The following is a 19,053-nucleotide window of genomic DNA, read 5'->3' on the forward strand; positions in this document are numbered from 1 at the left end:
TTTGTGTACACATTCTACTTTTGCTTCTGCCTGACTTGGGGTAATATTAATGGTGACAAGTTTTCATTTTTTTCCAAGAGATTGAGCCTGAGGGTGTTAGAAATGGTCAGATGCAAAAAGAAACGCACCATAATTCTTAAGGTCTAGTAGGTACTTCTGTTTTCAGATACGCTGATGGTTTAAACCACTAATAACTTGCTGCAAACACCCTCTTTTTGAGCACGATGAAGGAGAGAGAATGGAAGCATTCTTGGAGGATACTGATTATCTCGACCTCTTGCATTCTGGTGCAGACCTGGCTTGAGACTGAATCTGCTTTGGTCTCACCTTCATCAAAAGAGGGGCAGAGGCACTTTTGATGCTATTGACCATGGTATCTTTCTGTACCATCTCTCACTTAATTGTAAGATGTCATGTACATTTTATCTGTTATTCCACTCCTTTAGGTGCGCTTGCTGATGAAAGGCTACTCTTTCATTAGGGAGAATGCTTCTCGAATACTTTCCTTTACGCCACAGAAGACAAGTGAGTGACTGTTTCCTACAATAATTGTACAGCTGTTCTTCTTCCTGTTCTGAGAGTTGGGTTCTGTGACATGGAGACAATTCAAAGACCTGTTCTAGTTCAGAAGAATGTGTGTATGGGCCTCCCCATGTTGTGCAAGATTACCAATACCATGCAACTTGTCAGTCTTCTAATGCTTATTGGAAGAGGAGTACACATCTTGCAAAGGATATAAGAGAATCCTGGGGTTAGTGGAACAGGGGAAAGTGCTCTGACAGTAGGGGGCTTATTTGGGGAGGGAAGGTGTTAAACCTGGGGTGGACTAGAGATGAGGGGCTTGTCACAGACTTGCCTTACTCATTGTAAAAAAAAAAAAAATAGAATAAGAACGGCATACAAACCATCTCCTTGGACTGAGAAATTGTATAAATTTATTACTGCTAAACTCAAGCATTAATGAAGTTTGAGACCCATAGAAAATAGGATGGAACCCTGTGGGTTTATGTTTTAGTGTGTGGCATTATCTGGTACTAAACAACTCTCTCCCTTCTGCTTTTTCAGACACTGTCCAAGTTCCTAAAGTTTCCCAGTACCTGTATTTCCTCTTTGCTCCCACCCTCATTTACAGAGACGCCTACCCCCGGTAATGTCTATGTAGTTGCTCCATTGTGACTTGGCAATTCTTATAGCCATTGTTATGTAGTGAAGTTTCACCCTGGGCCAGCAGGGGGATACTGTAGATAGTTTTCACTCAGGTCCACGTCAGTTATTTTAGGCGGGAAACTCTGGGTTGTTGTTGCTACAATGTTGATAGCTGGCTGCCTATAAAAGCAGGCCGGCTGAGCTGTTTGCTAGTCAGTTCTATTCCAGCTTACAAAATAAAGAGCTGCTTTGGAGAAATCGCTGTCTCGTCTGCTATGTCAACCCACAACTTAACAGCCATTGTGATTGCGAAGTTGGACTGGATGCATGCTTCATAATGGAGGGCATAACACACGGGTTGGGGACCTCAGGCCCAGGGGGCAGGTGCAGTCCTCTGCAGTGGCGTAGCATGGTGGGGTCACAGTCACAGTTGCCCTGAGCGCAAAATTGTTATGGATGCAAAAGTTTAACACTTGGGGCAGCCTCAATATAACTGCACATTCTGTCGCTGGGATCCATTGAAAACAGCTTCTCCATGCGAACCAGGAGAGACCTCTCCAGACCATAGAACGACTCTTCTTATGTCTCCTGGGCGATGCGGATTGTATTAGGCAGTTGAATGTGTTTCCCTCCCTCCCACCCAACCTCTCCACATGGCCCCTGGCAACCCACGCTACACCACTGGCCTCTGAGCCTCTCTATCTATTGCACTACCCACTTTTGCCTCTGACCCTACCCACTGCTGGGTCTCTAACTTAACTCATGGTCCTGAATTTCAGTGGGTCTTCTCTGAGTAAAGGTTAGTTGAAGACAACCATTTGTTTCTCTGAATTTTCCCAGAGCAGGCCTAGTAGGATCCAAAATGCATTGGTTCAATGCATATCTCTTTTGAGCACACCAGAGCTTTTTGCTTCTGGTTCCAATAACAGGTGCTGAGTCTGACCATTTTGGCTTTAAGATATTCTACACTTTATGGGTTTTGATGGGTTTTTTATATATAAGGTTCTAGAGTTCCTTTGTAGAAGTTGCTGTGTTATACAGGGTTATCTTTCTATTTTTCATGGTATTCCACATTCTGCAGTCTGTATATCCTACTGCCCTCAGCTACTCCTTTCCTTCTTTATGCAAAATAATGAACTGTTAAAAAAATAATAGTGCAGCTGCACATTTAGTAAAGCATGCCATTTGAGCAAAGTCATAACTAGCAAACAGACTTTCTTACTTTAAATATTTGCTGTTCTGGAATAGAAATTGGATTGTGTTTACTGCAGACTACATCAGCTTTGCTGTTATTTTTTTATTGCACTTATTACCGGCCATAGGACGCACCTAGTTTTTTGGGGGGAAATAAAGGGGGAAAATTTATTTTCCCCCCCCAGGTGCTCTGTGCTAATCCCGAAGCTTGGGGCGTGCGGAGTTCAGCGCGCCCCAAGCTTCTGGGTGCCGACAAGGTCTCCGCTAGCCTTCCCAAGGCTAGCGGAGCGCTGCGCTAATCCCGAAACTTGGGGTGTGCAGAGCTCAGCGCGCCCCAAGCTTCTGGCTGCCGGCAAGGTCTCTGCTAGCCATGGGAGAGCTGTGCTAATCCCGAAGCTTGGGTGTGCGGAGCTCAGCGCGCCCCAAGCTTCTGGCTGCCGGCAAGGTCTCCGCTAGCCGTGGGAGAGCCGCGTGGCTCTCCCACGCTAGCGGAGTGCTGCGCTAATCCCGAAGCTTGGGGCGTGCGGAGCTCAGCGCGCCCCAAGCTTCTGGGTGCAGGCAAGCTCTCCGCTAGCCGTGGGAGAGCCATGTGGCTCTCCCACGGCTAACGGATAGCTTCCTGAAGCCTGGAAAGCGAGAGGGGTCAGTGCGCACCGACCCTCCTCGCTCTCCAGGCTTCAGCGAAAGCCTGCATTTGCCCCATAGGACGCACACACATTTCCCCTTCATTTTTGGAGGGGGAAAAGTGCGTCCTATAGGGTGAAAAATACGGTAGTTGCTTTTATCATGGAAAGTAACTCAAAGTGATTTGCTGTCTAGCAGTTGTTTGTAAAATTCTCGCAAATTGGGTTTCAGTTGATGCCAAGCAAGTTCTTATCTTGATTTAGGTGTAATGACTGTGATTTCCTTTTCTTTTCAGAACTCCTACAATAAGATGGAGCTATGTAGCTACCATGTTTGCAGAGGTTAGATATTTCTGTTCCTTTGGGGATTTCTGTGTTTCTGCAGATAATTATACAGCCTTGAAAGCTGATAAGAGTTACTGGTTCATAAAAATATGTACTAGCCTACCAGACTGCACAAGCCTGTATTAGTTATTTTTATTTTGGCATTAAAAAAATAGAGACAATGCTTTCTGAAGCTTCCATGCCTGTTCACCTGGAATTGCATCCTATTCCCTTAGATTTGGATCACTGAATGAATAATTACCCCTAATGACAAACACACCTTCCCATTGTAAGATAAATAAAACAGTTTCACTTCTCAGGATACAATAGTAATATATGACAAGCCTTCCTAAACCGACTTTTAACTGATGCCTGTGTGCTAGTCCTCTTATCATCAGTAAACATTTTCCAGAGTTTAGGAAATTATGAACAGTGCAGCAATCTGTATAGTGTATTTTTATTTTGCCGAGTGGAGCAGATCAGCTAATTTCAAGCACGGTCGTATTTCTCAAATGGAGATGTAGTCCTTCCCTGGGCTGGGCGAGCCGTGCAGTGTTACAGATCCTAAAAGTTCAAAGGACCATCTTGGATAAAAAGACTACTCTACTCTACTCTACTCGTACCTACGGGACCGCCTCTCCTGGTATGCCCCACAGAGAAACTTACGGTCTTCAAATAAAAACATCTTGAAGGTCCCAGGCCACAGAGAAGTTAGGCTGGCCTCAACTAGAGCCAGGGCTTTTTCGGCTGTGGCTCCGATCTGGTGGAACGCTCTGTCACTAGAGACTAGGGCCCTGCGGGACTTGACATCTTTCCGCAGGGCCTGCAAGACAGAGCTGTTCCACCAGGCCTTTGGCCAGGGCACAGCCTGACTCCCTCCCTCGGCAATCTTCGTGGAGCTCTGGCACAATGGTTGCCAGTGGCTTGATTTGAATCAATTTTATAATGAATGATTTTAGAGTGTTGTTTGTGCTATACTTTTGTACTGTTTATTGTTGTTAGCCGCCCTGAGCCCAGCTTCGGCTGGGGAGGGCGGGATATAAATAAAATTTATTATTTGTTGTTATTATTATTACTCGTGGAACCTGCTCCTTGCAGGACAATGAAACCGCTACCACAGCAGCTGCTGTCGGTAAAGCAGGTGTTCCACCTGGGCCCCTCCACATATACACATGCCAGCAGCGCACCTACCCAGGCCTCCCAACTGCTGGCATAGTAATTCTGCACATGGTGGAGCCCACGTGGAATGCCATTTATCTGAAAGAAGCACGGACTATCGTAGTGGCACTGAAACCTTTGGTCAGCTGTTGCCTACGGCTGCATACACACTGGACGTTTAAAGCACCTGGCTCCCCCCACAAAGAATCTTGGGAACTGCAGTTTATTAAGGGTGCTGGGAATTAGAGCTTGGGGGGGGGGTTAAAGTGCATGTCTAAGGATTCTTTGGGGAATGTCATGTGCGTTAAATGTATGATGTTTACTCAGCTTAGATCTGTACATATTGGTAACTGGGATCAGCTTTCTTTCTTACAGATTCCTCCTGTGCTACTTTTATAATCAGGGGCTTTTGTTTTTACTCCTGTCTAGGCCCTTGCGTCACTCTTCTATTTGCACTATATAAATGAACTATACATCCTTCCTGCATTTCGGAAATATGGCCGAGAGCCCTTTAATGTACGAGGGCTGGCCCTTTGCATCTTGAACACCATGCTTCCAAGTGAGTGCTTTGGGGTATCACCCTGGCCCCTTTTAATTCTGGGATTTTTCTAAGCAACAAATAAATAATCAGATACAGTGGTGATACTGGCAACAGCTGGCAGTGTATGGCCTGTTGGATATATGATCTTAGCTTTGTGGTTCCCTGACTTGTAGGGTTCCTGAAAACCTGTTACTGGGGCAACAGCTGAAGCTGAGCGTGAATCTCCCTGTTCTGAGAGAGAACATGGGAAGTTGCCTTACCCTGATCAGACCACTGGCCCATCTAGCTCAGGGTCGTCCACACTGACCAGGAGTGGATCTCCAGGGTTTCCAGACAGGGAACTTTTCCTGGCTGTACCTGGAGAGGCTGCAGATTGACCTTTTGCATGCCCTCACTACCACTGAGCTACTGCTCTTCTCTCTGAACACCTTTTGCAGTATGTTCCTTAGTAACATCAGTCCTGGTAGACTGGAGAAGGTGCGATCCTGCTTCACCCAACTCTGCTTTTTAGTCTTGTGTTGGGGATGCAAGCAGTTGTTAGTTTCTGGACTCAGTTCAAAGTGCTGGTTTTGACCTATAAATCCTCATGCGGCTCAGGACCCCAACACCAGAAGGGCTTCCTCTCTCCTGGTAAACCAGCCTGGTCACTGCATAAATATCTTAGGGAGGAGTGGAGGGTGGAACATGGAAACAGACCCTTTTAGCGGTGGCTCCCTGCTTGGAGAATGCATTCTTCCCCAGGGAAGAGTGCTTGGCTCCATCACTGTCTGTTTTAGATGCCAGTCAAAAAACAGACAATGGTTCCTAATAGGAGGGTAATCAGTTATTTACATGGTCATTGTCAAGCGAGGGGCCAAAATCACTCCCCAGGTTCGTCCCAGGTAGGGCATTCAATAAGAAATTCAACCAAGGATTCCAGCAAGACAGTACCCTTTTATTAACTTTACTGCAGTCAAGGACAGTCCCCTAAAATGGTGGGTACTGTACTGATCACAGGTTTTAATACACTTTTATATTCTTTCACATACAGTTTACATTATGCTAAATATATAACGAGTTCTACGTTGTCCATTATGCATTAGCGATGACATGACATCCTCATGTTCTGGTCATGACCTCCATGCTGTGGTCAAGACCCCCTTACAAGTCATCACTTAGTACAACAAACTAACCTCAGACCAGAACAGCCAAGTCAAACAATAAACAGATGACACAAAAGTAAATCTTTAACTCAAACAGCAGATTCTTTATGCTTGGTTCTAGTCTATATAGTCTGATATTGGTAAAGGACTTTATATACCTTCTATTTATATATGCAGTTATATAAAGGTTCAAGCTAACTAATACTTTACCAAGTATGACTAAAGCAACAGAATTATCTAAAACATTAACAATTTTTTAAATAATACTTTTATTAAATTTCTGAACATTTTACACATAACATTCCAACCCATTTTCTGTGATTTTTCCTTATCCCCCCTCCCTTTGCTGCAGCCTATTGTCACTCATTTATCATAATCATAACACAATAGTCTCTAATTTTTTCTGTTGCTCTTAGCTGAAAACCTAGCTGTAGTTACATACATAAACAACTTAACCATCCTTTTTTGGAATTTCTAACCATATAATCCCTGACAGAAAGGCTCCAGTGTTTGTTTGCTTGTTTGTTTTTGGTAAACTCCTTTTTTATCTTTTAAATTCCTCATGGAGTCCCCCCCGCCCCCCGCCCCCCCGAGAGATGGGAAAGTCTGCTTGCTCAGTTTGTGGCCTGAAAAGAGAAGCACAACATTATATGTCTTCTATTTATATATATAAAGGTTCAAGCTAACTAATACTTTAGCAAATATGACCAAAGCAACTAAAATACATAGCTTTACATTTACACATTAACAATCTTTAATGATCTTTATTGCTAGGCCCATTTCTTATCCTTGCTAGCTTATTTGCTGCCATTTGCCCCTCCCAGAGCTTTTGCAGTACAGTATATGTGGCATAAGATCAACAAACCTTTGCCCAACACTGTATTAGCAAATGGCCAAGAGCAAACATCCTCAGATATTGTCCTAAGCAAGGTCAATCAATACTTTCATTGCTTCTATTTCAAGTGTTTGCTATTCTAGAGCCTTTATGGAAGCTTGAGGAGCAATACAGAGGGGGGGGGAGGGCAAGCCATTTCCCCCTCCACATGAATGAAATAAATTAGCCTGAAATACATGTTTTCTTCGTTGCTCCACAGATGTATTGTCGACATTAATCTTATTTTATTTACTCCTTCACTGCTGGCAGAATGCTTTTGCTGAGATGCTGCGCTTTGCTGACAGAATGTTCTACAAGGTAATTGATCTGCAAGGCTCATGATATCTCTCTCTCTCACACACACACACATGCACAAAACACAACACGCAAAGAAGTATTTGCTATCAGTTTTAGAGCGTACCTTGGTTCGTGGAACCCACCATTTGCTAGAAATGTCGAGAGAGAGAGAGAGAGAGAGAGAGAGAGAGAGAGAGAGTCATTTTGCCATTGATGAGGTTTCTCCTGTCTAGAGAGACCGATCAGATACCATCAGTTTTCTGCACAACCTGTTAATACATTCCTTTACCTCTGGTGAAAAAGGGAACCTGTGCCTTTTTTTCTGTTGACATTCCTGATTCAAAAGCATTTGTTGCTATGTGTTGTGTTACTGGGCTTTTTGGATAGAATTGTAACCTTGCTGTGACTTTTAAACAAATGTAAATAGTTTTGGGTATGGCGTCATGGAAGAAAAGTATGTCCACTCTATAAATTATTTAGCAGAACTCACCTGCAGCCTTCTTTTAGTGTTGGCATATACTGGCGCCTTTATTTTATTTTTTTTATAAAAAATTTATTGATTTTCACAAAATTATAAACAAAACAAATAAACAAATAAACATGGATCATAATCTTATTAAAATTACACTTATTAACATTGTTAATTGTTTTAAAGTTAAACATATTGATTCATCCCTTAATTTATATGAAATCCTAAGCCAATTAAATATCTGCAAGCTATTTCTAATGAATTTAATTTTATATATTTAACTAAATAATCATTAAATTTTGTCCATTGTTCCTGATACACCTCCTCCTTCTGGTCACAGACTCTTCCAGTTAGGTCGGCTAACTCCGAAAACTCCTCATCTGCCATTCTTCCACCATAGGTAATTCTTGTGTTTTCACTTTTTTACTAATAAAATTCGAGTGGCAGTTGTGGCATACAAAAATAATTCAACATCTTTCTTGGGCAATTCCAAACCTGTTATTCCAAGAAGAAAGGCCTCTGGTTTCTTTATAAATGTATATTTCAACATTTTTTTCCAATTCATTATAAATCTTTTCCCAGAAGTCTTTCACCTTGGGGCAGGTCCACCACATGTGATAAAAAGTTCCTTCTTTTTCTTTACATTTCCAACATAAATTATCACAATTATGATATATCTTTGCTAATTCAACAGGGGTCAAATACCATCTACACATCATTTTCATTATATTCTCCTTTAACATTGTATATGCAGTGAACTTAACCCCTTTCTTCTACAATCTTTCCCAATCCTCAAACATTATGTTATGTCCTACATCTCTTGCCCAATCTATCATTACTGATTTAACTTGTTCATCCTTTGTATGCCACTCCAACAGTAACTTATACATTTTAGACAGATTTTTTTTCAGATAAATTTTTATTATTTTCTTCATATAATCTTTTCCCAACAATTCTAATTATCACAATATAGTACCTTTGACAAAGTGGTAAGGACCTAACAGAAGCAGAAGACATCAAGAAGAGGTGGCAAGAATACACAGGAATTATACCAGAAAGATATGGATGGCTCGTACACCCCAGGTAGTGTGGTTGCTGACCTTGAGCCAGACATCCTGGAGAGCGAAGTTAAATGGGCCTTAGAAAGCACTGCAAATAACAAGGCCAGTGGAAGTGATGGTATTTGATGGTATTCCAGCTGAACTATTTAAAATTTTAAAAGATGATGCTGTTAAGGTGCTACACTCAATATGCCAGCAAGTTTGGAAAACTCAGCAGTGGCCAGAGGATTGTAGAAGATCAGTCTACATCCCAATCCCAAAGAAGGGCAGTGCCAAAGAATGCTCCAACTACCGCACAATTGCACTCATTTACCACGCTAGCAAGGTTATGCTTAAAATTCTACAAGGAAGGCTCAAGCAGTATGTGGACCGAGAACTCCCAGAAGTTCAAGCTGGATTTAGAAGAGGCAGAGGAACCAGAGACCAAATTGTAAACATGTGCTGGATTATGGAGAAAGCTAGAGAGTTCCAGAAAGACATCTACTTCTGCTTCATTGACTATGCAAAAGCCTTTGACTGTGTCGACCACAGCAAACTATGGCAAGTTCTTAAAGAAATGGAAGTGCCTGATCACCTCATCTGTCTCTTTTCCAGGGAGTCTTCTCTTCTCATGAGGTGGCCAAAGTATTGGAGCCTCAGCTTCACGATCTGTCCTTCCAGTGAGCACTCAGGGCTGATTTCCTTCAGAATGGAGAGGAATCTCTATGTAGGACAAGAAGCTACAGTTAGAACTGGATATGGAACAACTGATTGGTTCAAAATTGGGAAAGGAGTACAGCAAGGCTGTATATTGTCTCCCTGCTTATTTAACTTATATACAGAATTCATCATGCGAAAGGCTGGGCTGGATGAATCCCAAGTCGGAATTAAGATCGCCGGAAGAAATATCAACAACCTCAGATATGCAGATGACACAACCTTGATGGCAGAAAGTGAGGAGGAATTAAAGAGCCTTTTAATGAGGGTGAAAGAGGACAGTGCAAAATATGGTCTGAAGCTCAGCATCAAAAAAACAAAGATCATGGCCACTGGTCCCATCACCTCCTGGCAAATAGAAGGGGAAGAAATGGAGGCAGTGAGAGATTTTATTTTCTTGGGTTCCATGATCACTGCAGATGGTGACAGCAGCCGCGAAATTAAAAGACGCCTGTTTCTTGGGAGAAAAGCAATGACAAACCTAGACAGCATCTTAAAAAGTAGAGACATCACCTTGCCAACAAAGGTCCGTATAGTAAAAGCTATGGTTTTCCCAGTAGTGATGTATGGAAGTGAAAGCTGGACCATAAAGAAGGCTGATTGCCGAAGAATTCATGCTTTTGAATTATGGCACTGGAGGAGACTCTTGAGAGTCCCATGGACTGCAAGAAGATCAACCCTCTCCATTCTGAAGGAAATCAGCCCTGAGTGCTCACTGGAAGGACAGATCGTGAAGCTGAGGCTCCAATACTTTGGCCACCTCATGAGAAGAGAAGACTCCCTGGAAAAGACACTGATGTTGGGGAAAGATGGAGGGTACAAGGAGAAGGGGACGACAGAGGATGAGATAGTTGGATAGTGTTATTGAAGCTACCAGCATGAGTTTGACTGAACTGCGGGAGGCAGTGGAAGACAGAAGTGCCTGGCGTGCTCTGGTCCATGGGGTCACGATGAGTCGGACACGACTAAACGACTAAACAACAAAGTCCCTTTGACTCCTCCGAGTCTTGACTTCCCTCTCTCCTGGTAGCTGGTATATACATCACATTCTTATCGCGTATATTATTCTCGTATCTCTGCTATTTTACATTGAAGGTATTATTCCAGCATTTTAGACAGATTTTTAACTTCAGATTCCAGCAACTCCATCTCCAACTTGGATTTTTCAGAAGCAAAACCATTTTTCTTATCTAGTTTATACAATTTCTTTTTCACAGAAGACTGAAGGGTTTATAAATCCAGAAGCTCACACATCCACTGGAAAAGAGGTTTAAGCTAAAAGCCTTAGGGCCTGTAAGCAATTACTTGGGAGTAGAAGTAAGGCAGGAAGATGATGGAAGCTTTCTATTGAGCCAGAAAGAGAAAATTCTTCATTTGATAGAGCAGTTTGGCATGGAAAACTGCAAGCCAGTTCAGACTCCCATGACACCAGATTTCCCAAAGACAGTGTGTGAGGATGAATTTGATCAGCCTGAGTTGTATCACTCAAAAATAGGATCACTGTTGTATTTAAGCCAGTGGTCAAGGCCAGACATTGCATGTGCTACAAATGTTCTGAGCCAACATGTATCTAAACCCAGTACTGCCGATTGGTGTGTTTTGAAAAGGCTTATCAGACATCTAAAGGGGACATTAAATGTATGTTTGAAGATATCTAGTACACAAGACAAAAAACTAGAAGTATCTGTTGATGCGGACTGGGGAAGCTGCGTAGCTATTAGAAAATCTACAAGTGGAATGGTTATGATGTTTGCCAATTCCATAATTGGATGGAGGTCAAAGAAACAAGGACTTGTTGCGACCTCATCCTGTGAGGCAGAATATGGGAGCCTGTCGCTAGCATGCAATGAAATCATGTGGTTTATGCAGATACTAAAAGATCTAGATTGTAAAGTAGATTTGCCTACCCAAGTGTATGAAGATAGCCAATCGTGCATTGCATTAGTGGGCTCAGAAATAATGAAATCCACATCAAAACATATTGCTATCTGTCATGGAAATGTTAGAGAGTGTGTACAGAATGAGTTAATCAAACTGACGTATTGTCAATGACAACATAATATTGCTGATTTATTTACCAAGCCTTTGCCAGCAACATGTCATAATGAATTGATGACAAAACTGGGTTTATGTATATAATGTATGTATGTGTGATGAGATATGGGGCTACTTGTGTGTGAGCGCTTACACTCTCAGAGTCTTGTAATCAGTTTCAAAACTGTCCCTCTCCGCGCAGCCATCGGTGCATGGCTGCCTTAATCGCTGGCAGAATCCGTCAGTGGGCGTTTCTGGAATTTCTTCCAACATAAGAGTTCTTTGACAGAAACTCTATGCCTTGATTCTCTACATGACAGCTTCCTGCGCAAAGTAGGCGTCCCAAGGGGAGGTCCTGAGCTCTCCCCACTGTTCTCACTGGAAATGTCTCGGAGCCGTTCCTCCGACTCTGTTTCCGCTGAAACTCTCCCTCTCCCCCTGCTGGTTCCCTCCTCAGCATCCGAGGGTCTCCTAGCATCCTGGAGCCCCTCCACCACTTGGAGCTCCGATGGCAGTTCCCTGACATCCACCTCCCCTCCAGGACCCCCCTCACCCCCCGTTCTCCCCCCTTTTCTGGTTGTCTGGTAGCCTGAGCCTGAAGGCCACCGGATTGACCTGTTGTGTAACTTCGAAGGGTCCCAGTCGCCTTGACCTTAATTTCTTGCAACCTCCCTTGAATGGTAACCCTTGTGTTGACAGCCACACCCGGTCCCCCACCCTTATAGTCTCTCCTTCCCTTCTGCTCTTATCTCATTGTCATAGGCACCGTCTGTTGGGTTACTTCTCCTCCCAGAAGTTCCCTCCCATCAATCGTAGTGACCTGCAAAGGACGACTTAAGGGCAGCGTCTGTATCTGGTGCTCTGATGCAAATTCCTTACTCATGAAATTGCATGAGCTGCCTGAGTCTAACAAGGCTTTGATCGTGAGTGGATGTCCGTTGGGTAGCTCTAGCACCACCTCTATGGCGAGGGATGCTCGGGGGGGTTCAGGCTTGGGCACATTCACTGCTCCTTGGCCTGGCTGCTGTGCCCTGTCGCTGGCAGCCAGGCGTTGGCTTTTACCTGCTCCTTCGCCCCCTCCTCCTCACTCCCAACAGCCCCCACCATTCCTTGCCATGCCTTCCTTTGAGGGCAGACCCTGGCAAAATGTCCTGGCTGTTGGCAGAGGAAGCACTTTTTGGCGCCCTTCCCCTCCTTCTTCCACCCTTCGTTGAAATTTGAAGTTCCCCTCGCGCGCGTACCTCCAATTTCCATCGGTTCCACTGGCTGAGAGAGTTGCTCTGGCATCTCAGGAATGCGGAAATCATTCCAACGCTCTCCTCTCCCTTCCCGCTTCTCCAGAGCCCTCGCCTCTTGGCGCGCACCAATCGTAAGTGCCGCCTTGGTCAGCTGATCCATGGACTCCGGACGGGGCGCGCGGGAAAGTTCATCTTTCACCGCTGGGGCTAGGCCTTCTTCAAACAACATTTGTATCGGGTCCGAAGCCAGGTCCCAACCCAGTTTGTGTATGAGCATGGTAAATTGCGCCCAGTACTCTCGGACTGATTGATTTCCCTGTTTGCATGCCATTAACAGCCTGCGTACCACGCCCTGTTCAATCTGGCTGGAAAACATCAAGTCCATCGCGATAAAGAATTTCCTCAAGTCTTTCAAGGCGTCATTATTTGATGCCATCAGGGGTCGAACCCAGTCTCTAGCCCCTCCCTCGAGGTGTCCAATCACAAAAGCCACTCTCCCCTCCTCATCGGCAAAGTCATCATACTGCAGGTTCAAGGCATACTGCATCTCTGTCTTAAAGGCTTGGTAGTACCTTGGGTCCCCCCCAAATTTCTGCACCAACCCCGGTACCTTCCTTGCAATGGGGGTGGGTTTCCCCTGTGCATCCTGAGCTCTCCTTTCATCAAGCCGCGCCGTTAGCAAAGCCAACTGGCGTTCCAAATCTCTGTTTCTCTCCTCCAGAGTTGGTCCTCCTCCAGCTCCTCCCGCTCCTCCGGCTCCGGTTGGGTTGCTCATGATGCCTTCCTTCGCACAAGTAGCGTCAGGGACTGACGGATTGCTGTGATGAGATATGGGGCTACTTGTGTGTGAGTGCTTACACTCTCAGAGTCTTGTAATCAGTTTCAAAACTGTCCCTCTCCGCGCAGCCATCGGTGCATGGCTGCCTTAATCGCTGGCAGAATCCGTCAGTGGGCGTTTCCGGAATTTCTTCCAACATAAGAGTTCTTTGACAGAAACTCTACGCCTTGATTCTCTACGTGACAGCTTCCTGCGCAAAGTAGGCGTCCCAAGGGGAGGTCCTGAGCTCTCCCCACTGTTCTCACTGGAAACGTCTCGGAGCCGTTCCTCCGACTCTGTTTCCGCTGAAACTCTCCCTCTCCCCCTGCTGGTTCCCTCCTCAGCATCCGAGGGTCTCCTAGCATCCTGGAGCCCCTCCACCACTTGGAGCTCCGATGGCAGTTCCCTGACAGTATAATAATAATAATAATAATAATAATAATTTTTTATTTATACCCCGCCCTCCCCAGCCAAGGCCGGGCTCAGAGCGGCTTACAAGCAATAATAAAAACAAGATGAATGATTACAAACTTAAAAACAAAAATAAAACACAACAATTAAAATAATGGAACATTAAAATATTAAAATGTAGCCTCATCGCAGGAGGAGAAGGAAAAGAAGGGGGGGAAAGAGAGAGGGGGGGGAGGGAGGGAATCAAACTGGCTCCAAGCCAAAGGCCAGGCGGAACAACTCTGTCTTACAGGCCCTGCGGAAAGAAATCAGATCCTGCAGGGCCCTGGTCTCATGAGGCAGAGCGTTCCACCAGGCCGGAGCCAGAGTTGAAAAGGCCCTGGCTCTGGTCGAAGCCAATCTAACTTCCTTAGGGCCCGGGACCACTAGGGTGTTGTTATTTATGGACCTTGAGGCTCTCCGTGGGGCATACCAGGAGAGGCGGTCCCGGAGGTACAAGGGTCCTAGGCCGTGAAGGGCTTTAAAGGTCAAAAGCAGCACCTTAAATCTGACCCTGTACTCCACCGGGAGCCAGTGCAGCTTGAAAAGCACTGGGTGAATATGCTCCCATGGCAGAGACCCCGTGAGGAGCCTCGCTGCAGCATTCTGTACCCGCTGGAGTTTCTGGGACAGCTTCAAGGGCAGCCCCGCGTAGAGCGAATTACAGTAGTCAAGCCTGGAGATGACTGTCGCATGGATCACTGTGGCCAAGTCAGGGCCACAGTATGTATTGTTTCTGTTGGGGTTTTTTGCATTTAAGAAACAGAAGGGGTGTCACGGCTAAAAAGTGGCTGCTGTTTCTTTAATGCTTAAAAAAGCTGGGTCAGCATGAGTCAGCAGCCTGCACCGAGTTGTATATAGAGAGTGAGAAATGTTAGTTTGGTGTTGGGTTGGTTGGTTGGTTGGTTAGTTAGTTAGTTAGTAGTGTTACTAGTTAGTAGTGTTAGTAGTGAAAGCTGGTAGTGTTGATGTGTGTACAGTTGGTCAGTCGCTTTTGCAGAAAGACTTTTAAGAATAAAAGCAGAAAGTACTCTGCAAGGATACTTTTCTCGTGGACTCTTTTATGCCGACAGGGGTCCGAGGACCAGGCTGAGGCAACAAAGGGAGGTCAGAACCTTTTTTTGCTTTTTACAAACACTGACATGCTCTAAAACACTTGAATAGCAGGAATGCACTTGGCACTTTGATCCTGCAGTTTTAAACACTGTCTCTAAGGTCTCTGCTCTTTTTACTTCCCTGATCCTCTCTTGCAGGACTGGTGGAATTCTACATCTTATGCAAGGTATTTCCGAACCTGGAATGTGGTGGTGCATGACTGGCTGTATTACTATGCATACAGAGATGCCCTTTGGGTAAGCAACCATCGTTTAACGCACCCCCTTGCTTCAGCTCTAAAAGAAAGCCATTTTTTAAAAGGAATGGCAGAGATCTTTACATTTCCCCCACAAAGTGATTTTATTAAAGTTCTAACGTAAAGGTGAATTACACAACATGTAAAATACCTAGTCACTTTACCCATACAGAGATCTGACAGAAGGTGGAAAGAGAGAAGCTTGTACTTAGGCAGTCTGGTTTGTATCCAGTATTTGGGAAGTCACTTCTTTTTTTACCAGTCTACCACCAATTTCACCCCTCTATGGCATATCTCACACTGTTCCAGCTCTGACGCTAAGTGTTTGTGGGGCTGCATTGAGTAGGAGGGATCAGCAAAAATGAGCTGCCCTGCCTTGTGCAAGTAGAAGTCCTTTTGACAGAGCAAGGCCACCACTGGAGACAACCCTCCCTGTGCAATAAATGTGAATGGGCAATTTAAGGGGGGTTATCACAAGCTGTTCACTGTTGTTTTTGAAAATTGGATCTCCTCTGATACATTCACCTATCAGAGAGTCACCCTTCTCTCTCTCACCACCAGTTATTTGGGAAGAAATTCAAAGCAGTCGCTATGCTGTCGGTCTTCACTCTTTCTGCTATTGTGCACGAATACATCCTGGCGATGATCTTTGGTTTCTTCTATCCAGTATTATTGTCCGTCTACATGTGTTTTGGAAGTAAGTACCAAATATAACAGGGGATGCGGGTGGCGCTGTGGTCTAAATCACACAGCCTAGGGCTTGCTGATCAGAAGGTCGTCAGTTCGAATCCCCACAATGGGGTGAGCTCCCATTGCTCGGTCCCTGCTCCTGCCAACCTAGCCGTTCGAAAGCACATCAAAGTGCAAGTAGATAAATAGGTACCGCTCTGGCGGGAAGGTAAACAGCGTTTCTGTGCGCTGCTCTGGTTCGCCAGAAGCGGCTGAGTCAAGCTGGCAACATGACCTGGAAGCTGTATGCCGGCTCCCTCGGCCTATAGAGCAGGATGAGCGCGCAACCCCAGAGTTGTCCATGACTGGACCTAACGGTCAGGGGTCCCTTTAGTTTACCTTACCAAATATACCTTCCGGCAAGCAGCAGTTTCTGTAAATTCTGAGGATTAGCTTTTAGTTGCCATCTGTACTTAATGTTCTAAGATGCAAGGGGCTTGTGTTGCAGCCTGCCTTACCATTTGCCCCCTCTAAACCTAGAAGCCTCTCCTGACCCTAGTTAAATCTCCATTCTTTGAGACTGATCATGGCCAGAGTAGGAGGGAGGACTTCCTTGGCTTGGCGGAGGAATAAGTTCTGATAATGCTCCAAACTCTAATATGCGGCTTTCTCAAAGACTTGGGAGATGATCCTTGCTTTGGAGGTCTTCAGCTAGCAACCTGAAAAGAGGTGCCCTTTCCCCCTGCTTGACACTGGCAGTATCAACCATCTGTGATGGTGGACAAGTATCTCTCCTATCATATAGCCAACTTTGTTTCATATGAGTAGGTGGCTGTCAGGGTTTCAGGGACAGAGAGCGAGGGGGAGGGGTCCCAGGGCGACGAGGAAGAGGACGACGACGACCCGAGGTTGTCAGTGAGTCCGTCAAGTGAATCCGAGGATTCCCAAAAGGGAGCCCCCCTGGTCAGGCCAAGGGGCAGTAGAGAGGGAAGCAGTCAGAAGCAGGGGAACGAAGAGGGAATCCCCAGTGGGGGTTGGAGATCGGGACCGGCCTCTCCGTCGGAACGGAGTGAAGGGGGTGGAGTTGCCAGTGTGTCAGAAAGAGCAGAACAGGAAGCAGAGAGGGGAAGGAGTTCGGAGCAGAACGTCCTGCCAGAAGGGGAGGAGTGTAGTACCGAGAGTAGCGTAACGGTCGAAAGGAAGGTCAGAGGCAACGTACGCGCGCCAAGTTCAAATGTGGAGGTGCGCGGAAATGAGGAGAGCCCTGAGGAGGAGCCTGGTCCCAAAGCACGAAGGAGGGGGGAGCAGGCGTCAGAAGACTCAGCCTCGGGGGAGTCCCGGAGGGAGGGAGCACAGGGGGGCAGGAAGACCCTGCGGAAAAGGAAGGAGAGGAAAAGGTGGAGCAGTACAAGCCTCTTAAGCTGGTGCAGGGGCGGGACTGACTCAGAGGGGACTTCTAACATCTAAGGGTAACAGATGCTGAGCCACGGAGCTTGGATGTAACGACAACAATGTTCTTCAATAAAACCTTTTGTATATAACTTGGACTGGATTTTGGTCTCTTGTGAGCTGGGACCTCGGGTGGCTCTGACAGTAAGTCCCCTCCCAAAGAATGCAAATTTTTTTTTTGCAAAGCTCACAAACGGTGACAGCCATGAGTGCGGAGGATCAGCTGACAGCACTGCGAACTACAGTTTCCGAACTCACCGCTGCAGTCCTTGCGTCTCAGAAGAAGCATGACGAAATGGAGAAGCGCTGCCAGGACCTGCAAACAAGGTGGGAGCGTGCAAACAGGGAAGGGTTCCCAGGGTCCAGATCAGAGGGCATTGGACTTGGAAGGCGGGGGGGCAGCCTAGTCACCCACTTCGATGGGAACCTGAAGCACTACCCCAGTTTCAGAGCAGATGTTTTGTATGCTTTGCACTTGCTTCGTCATGACTTTAAAGATGAAGAGGAGAAAGTGGGGTTTATTGTTTCTCACTTGCATGGGCCGGCCAGAGACTGGTTGCGCAATTTGTGGCGTGAAGATGGCCCTGCCCGCCGCGATTCTGATGAATTCATTAAAGCGATGGATGCCTGCTTCCAGTCAACCGTAGATTTGGATCTTGCACGCAGGGAGATATTTGGACTGCGGCAAGGCAAAGCCACTGTGCGTCAGTACCATTCCAGATTTTTTGCTTTACTGACGGCGTTACGCTGGGAGAAAGACTGCACACCTGTGAGGGATTTGTTCTGGGAGGGTCTCAGCGGTCCCATAAAGGACGAACTTGCCAGGGGAGACAGACCTCAGACCCTGGAGGAGGTGGTGCAGAGGGCTCTGGCGATTGGGATACGTCACGAGGGACGTCCTTGGCACAATGAGGAAGAACGTCAGGTGCGTCCATCAGCGAGGACGTCTTCTTTCATCCCCAGGGAGTTCAGTCAGTCACATCCCTCGCCGCTGGGGAGGCAGGGGGAGGAGCCGATGGAACTTGGTGGTGCTAAGGCTCAAGCAACAGCCAGAGCCCCAGCTTCCGGTGCAGTAAAGGCGAAGCCTCCTAGAGGGACCAGGAAGTGTTACATCTGCGACAGTGCACTGCACATGGCGAAAGAGTGCCCCCAGAGGCTCCAGAAACACACTGCAGCTTTAGCGACGGTAGCTGCAGAAGTGATCCAGGAAGAGGAACCTCAGGGAAACGACAATGCCTGGCTGGAAGCAGAATTGCTGGGGCTCAGCCAGGCGAATCTGTAGAACAGTCCCCAGCGTCTTTGCAACCCACAGACCCTTTACCACCCAAGCCAGCGGTGCAGCTCACTGCAACACTTCAGTTGCCAAATGGGACCACCCTAGAAGTGCCCCTCACGATCGATTCGGGGAGCAACGCCGATTTCGTGGGGATGCAATTCGTCAAGCAGCATCGCATAGCGCTTCTGCCCGCCACAACGCCTCTGAACGTAGTCACGGTGGATGGCAGGAAATTGCTAGGAGG

At 46.1% G+C, this 19,053-nt stretch overlaps 1 protein-coding gene across 2 annotated transcripts in view; it reads left to right on the top strand.

Annotated features, from left to right (window-relative positions):
• Window positions 1-19,053, top strand: part of LOC310846792 (sterol O-acyltransferase 1-like) — a 59,860-nt gene that overhangs the window by 26,622 nt on the left and 14,185 nt on the right. For both annotated transcript variants that reach the window (XR_014565548.1, XM_083743895.1), the window contains exons 8-14: window positions 447-525; window positions 1,066-1,147; window positions 3,260-3,305; window positions 4,875-5,004; window positions 7,223-7,320; window positions 15,318-15,416; window positions 15,977-16,112. Coding sequence is in view for 1 of the 2 variants with exons in the window: in XM_083743895.1 (XP_083600021.1) it covers window positions 447-525; window positions 1,066-1,147; window positions 3,260-3,305; window positions 4,875-5,004; window positions 7,223-7,320; window positions 15,318-15,416; window positions 15,977-16,112 (670 nt within the window). In the remaining variant the exon portion in view is untranslated. The remainder of the gene's footprint in view (window positions 1-446; window positions 526-1,065; window positions 1,148-3,259; window positions 3,306-4,874; window positions 5,005-7,222; window positions 7,321-15,317; window positions 15,417-15,976; window positions 16,113-19,053) is intronic.

The sequence above is a fragment of the Podarcis gaigeae genome (genome assembly GCF_964106915.1).
Source record: "Podarcis gaigeae genome assembly, chromosome: 6".
NCBI lineage: Eukaryota > Metazoa > Chordata > Lepidosauria > Squamata > Lacertidae > Podarcis > Podarcis gaigeae.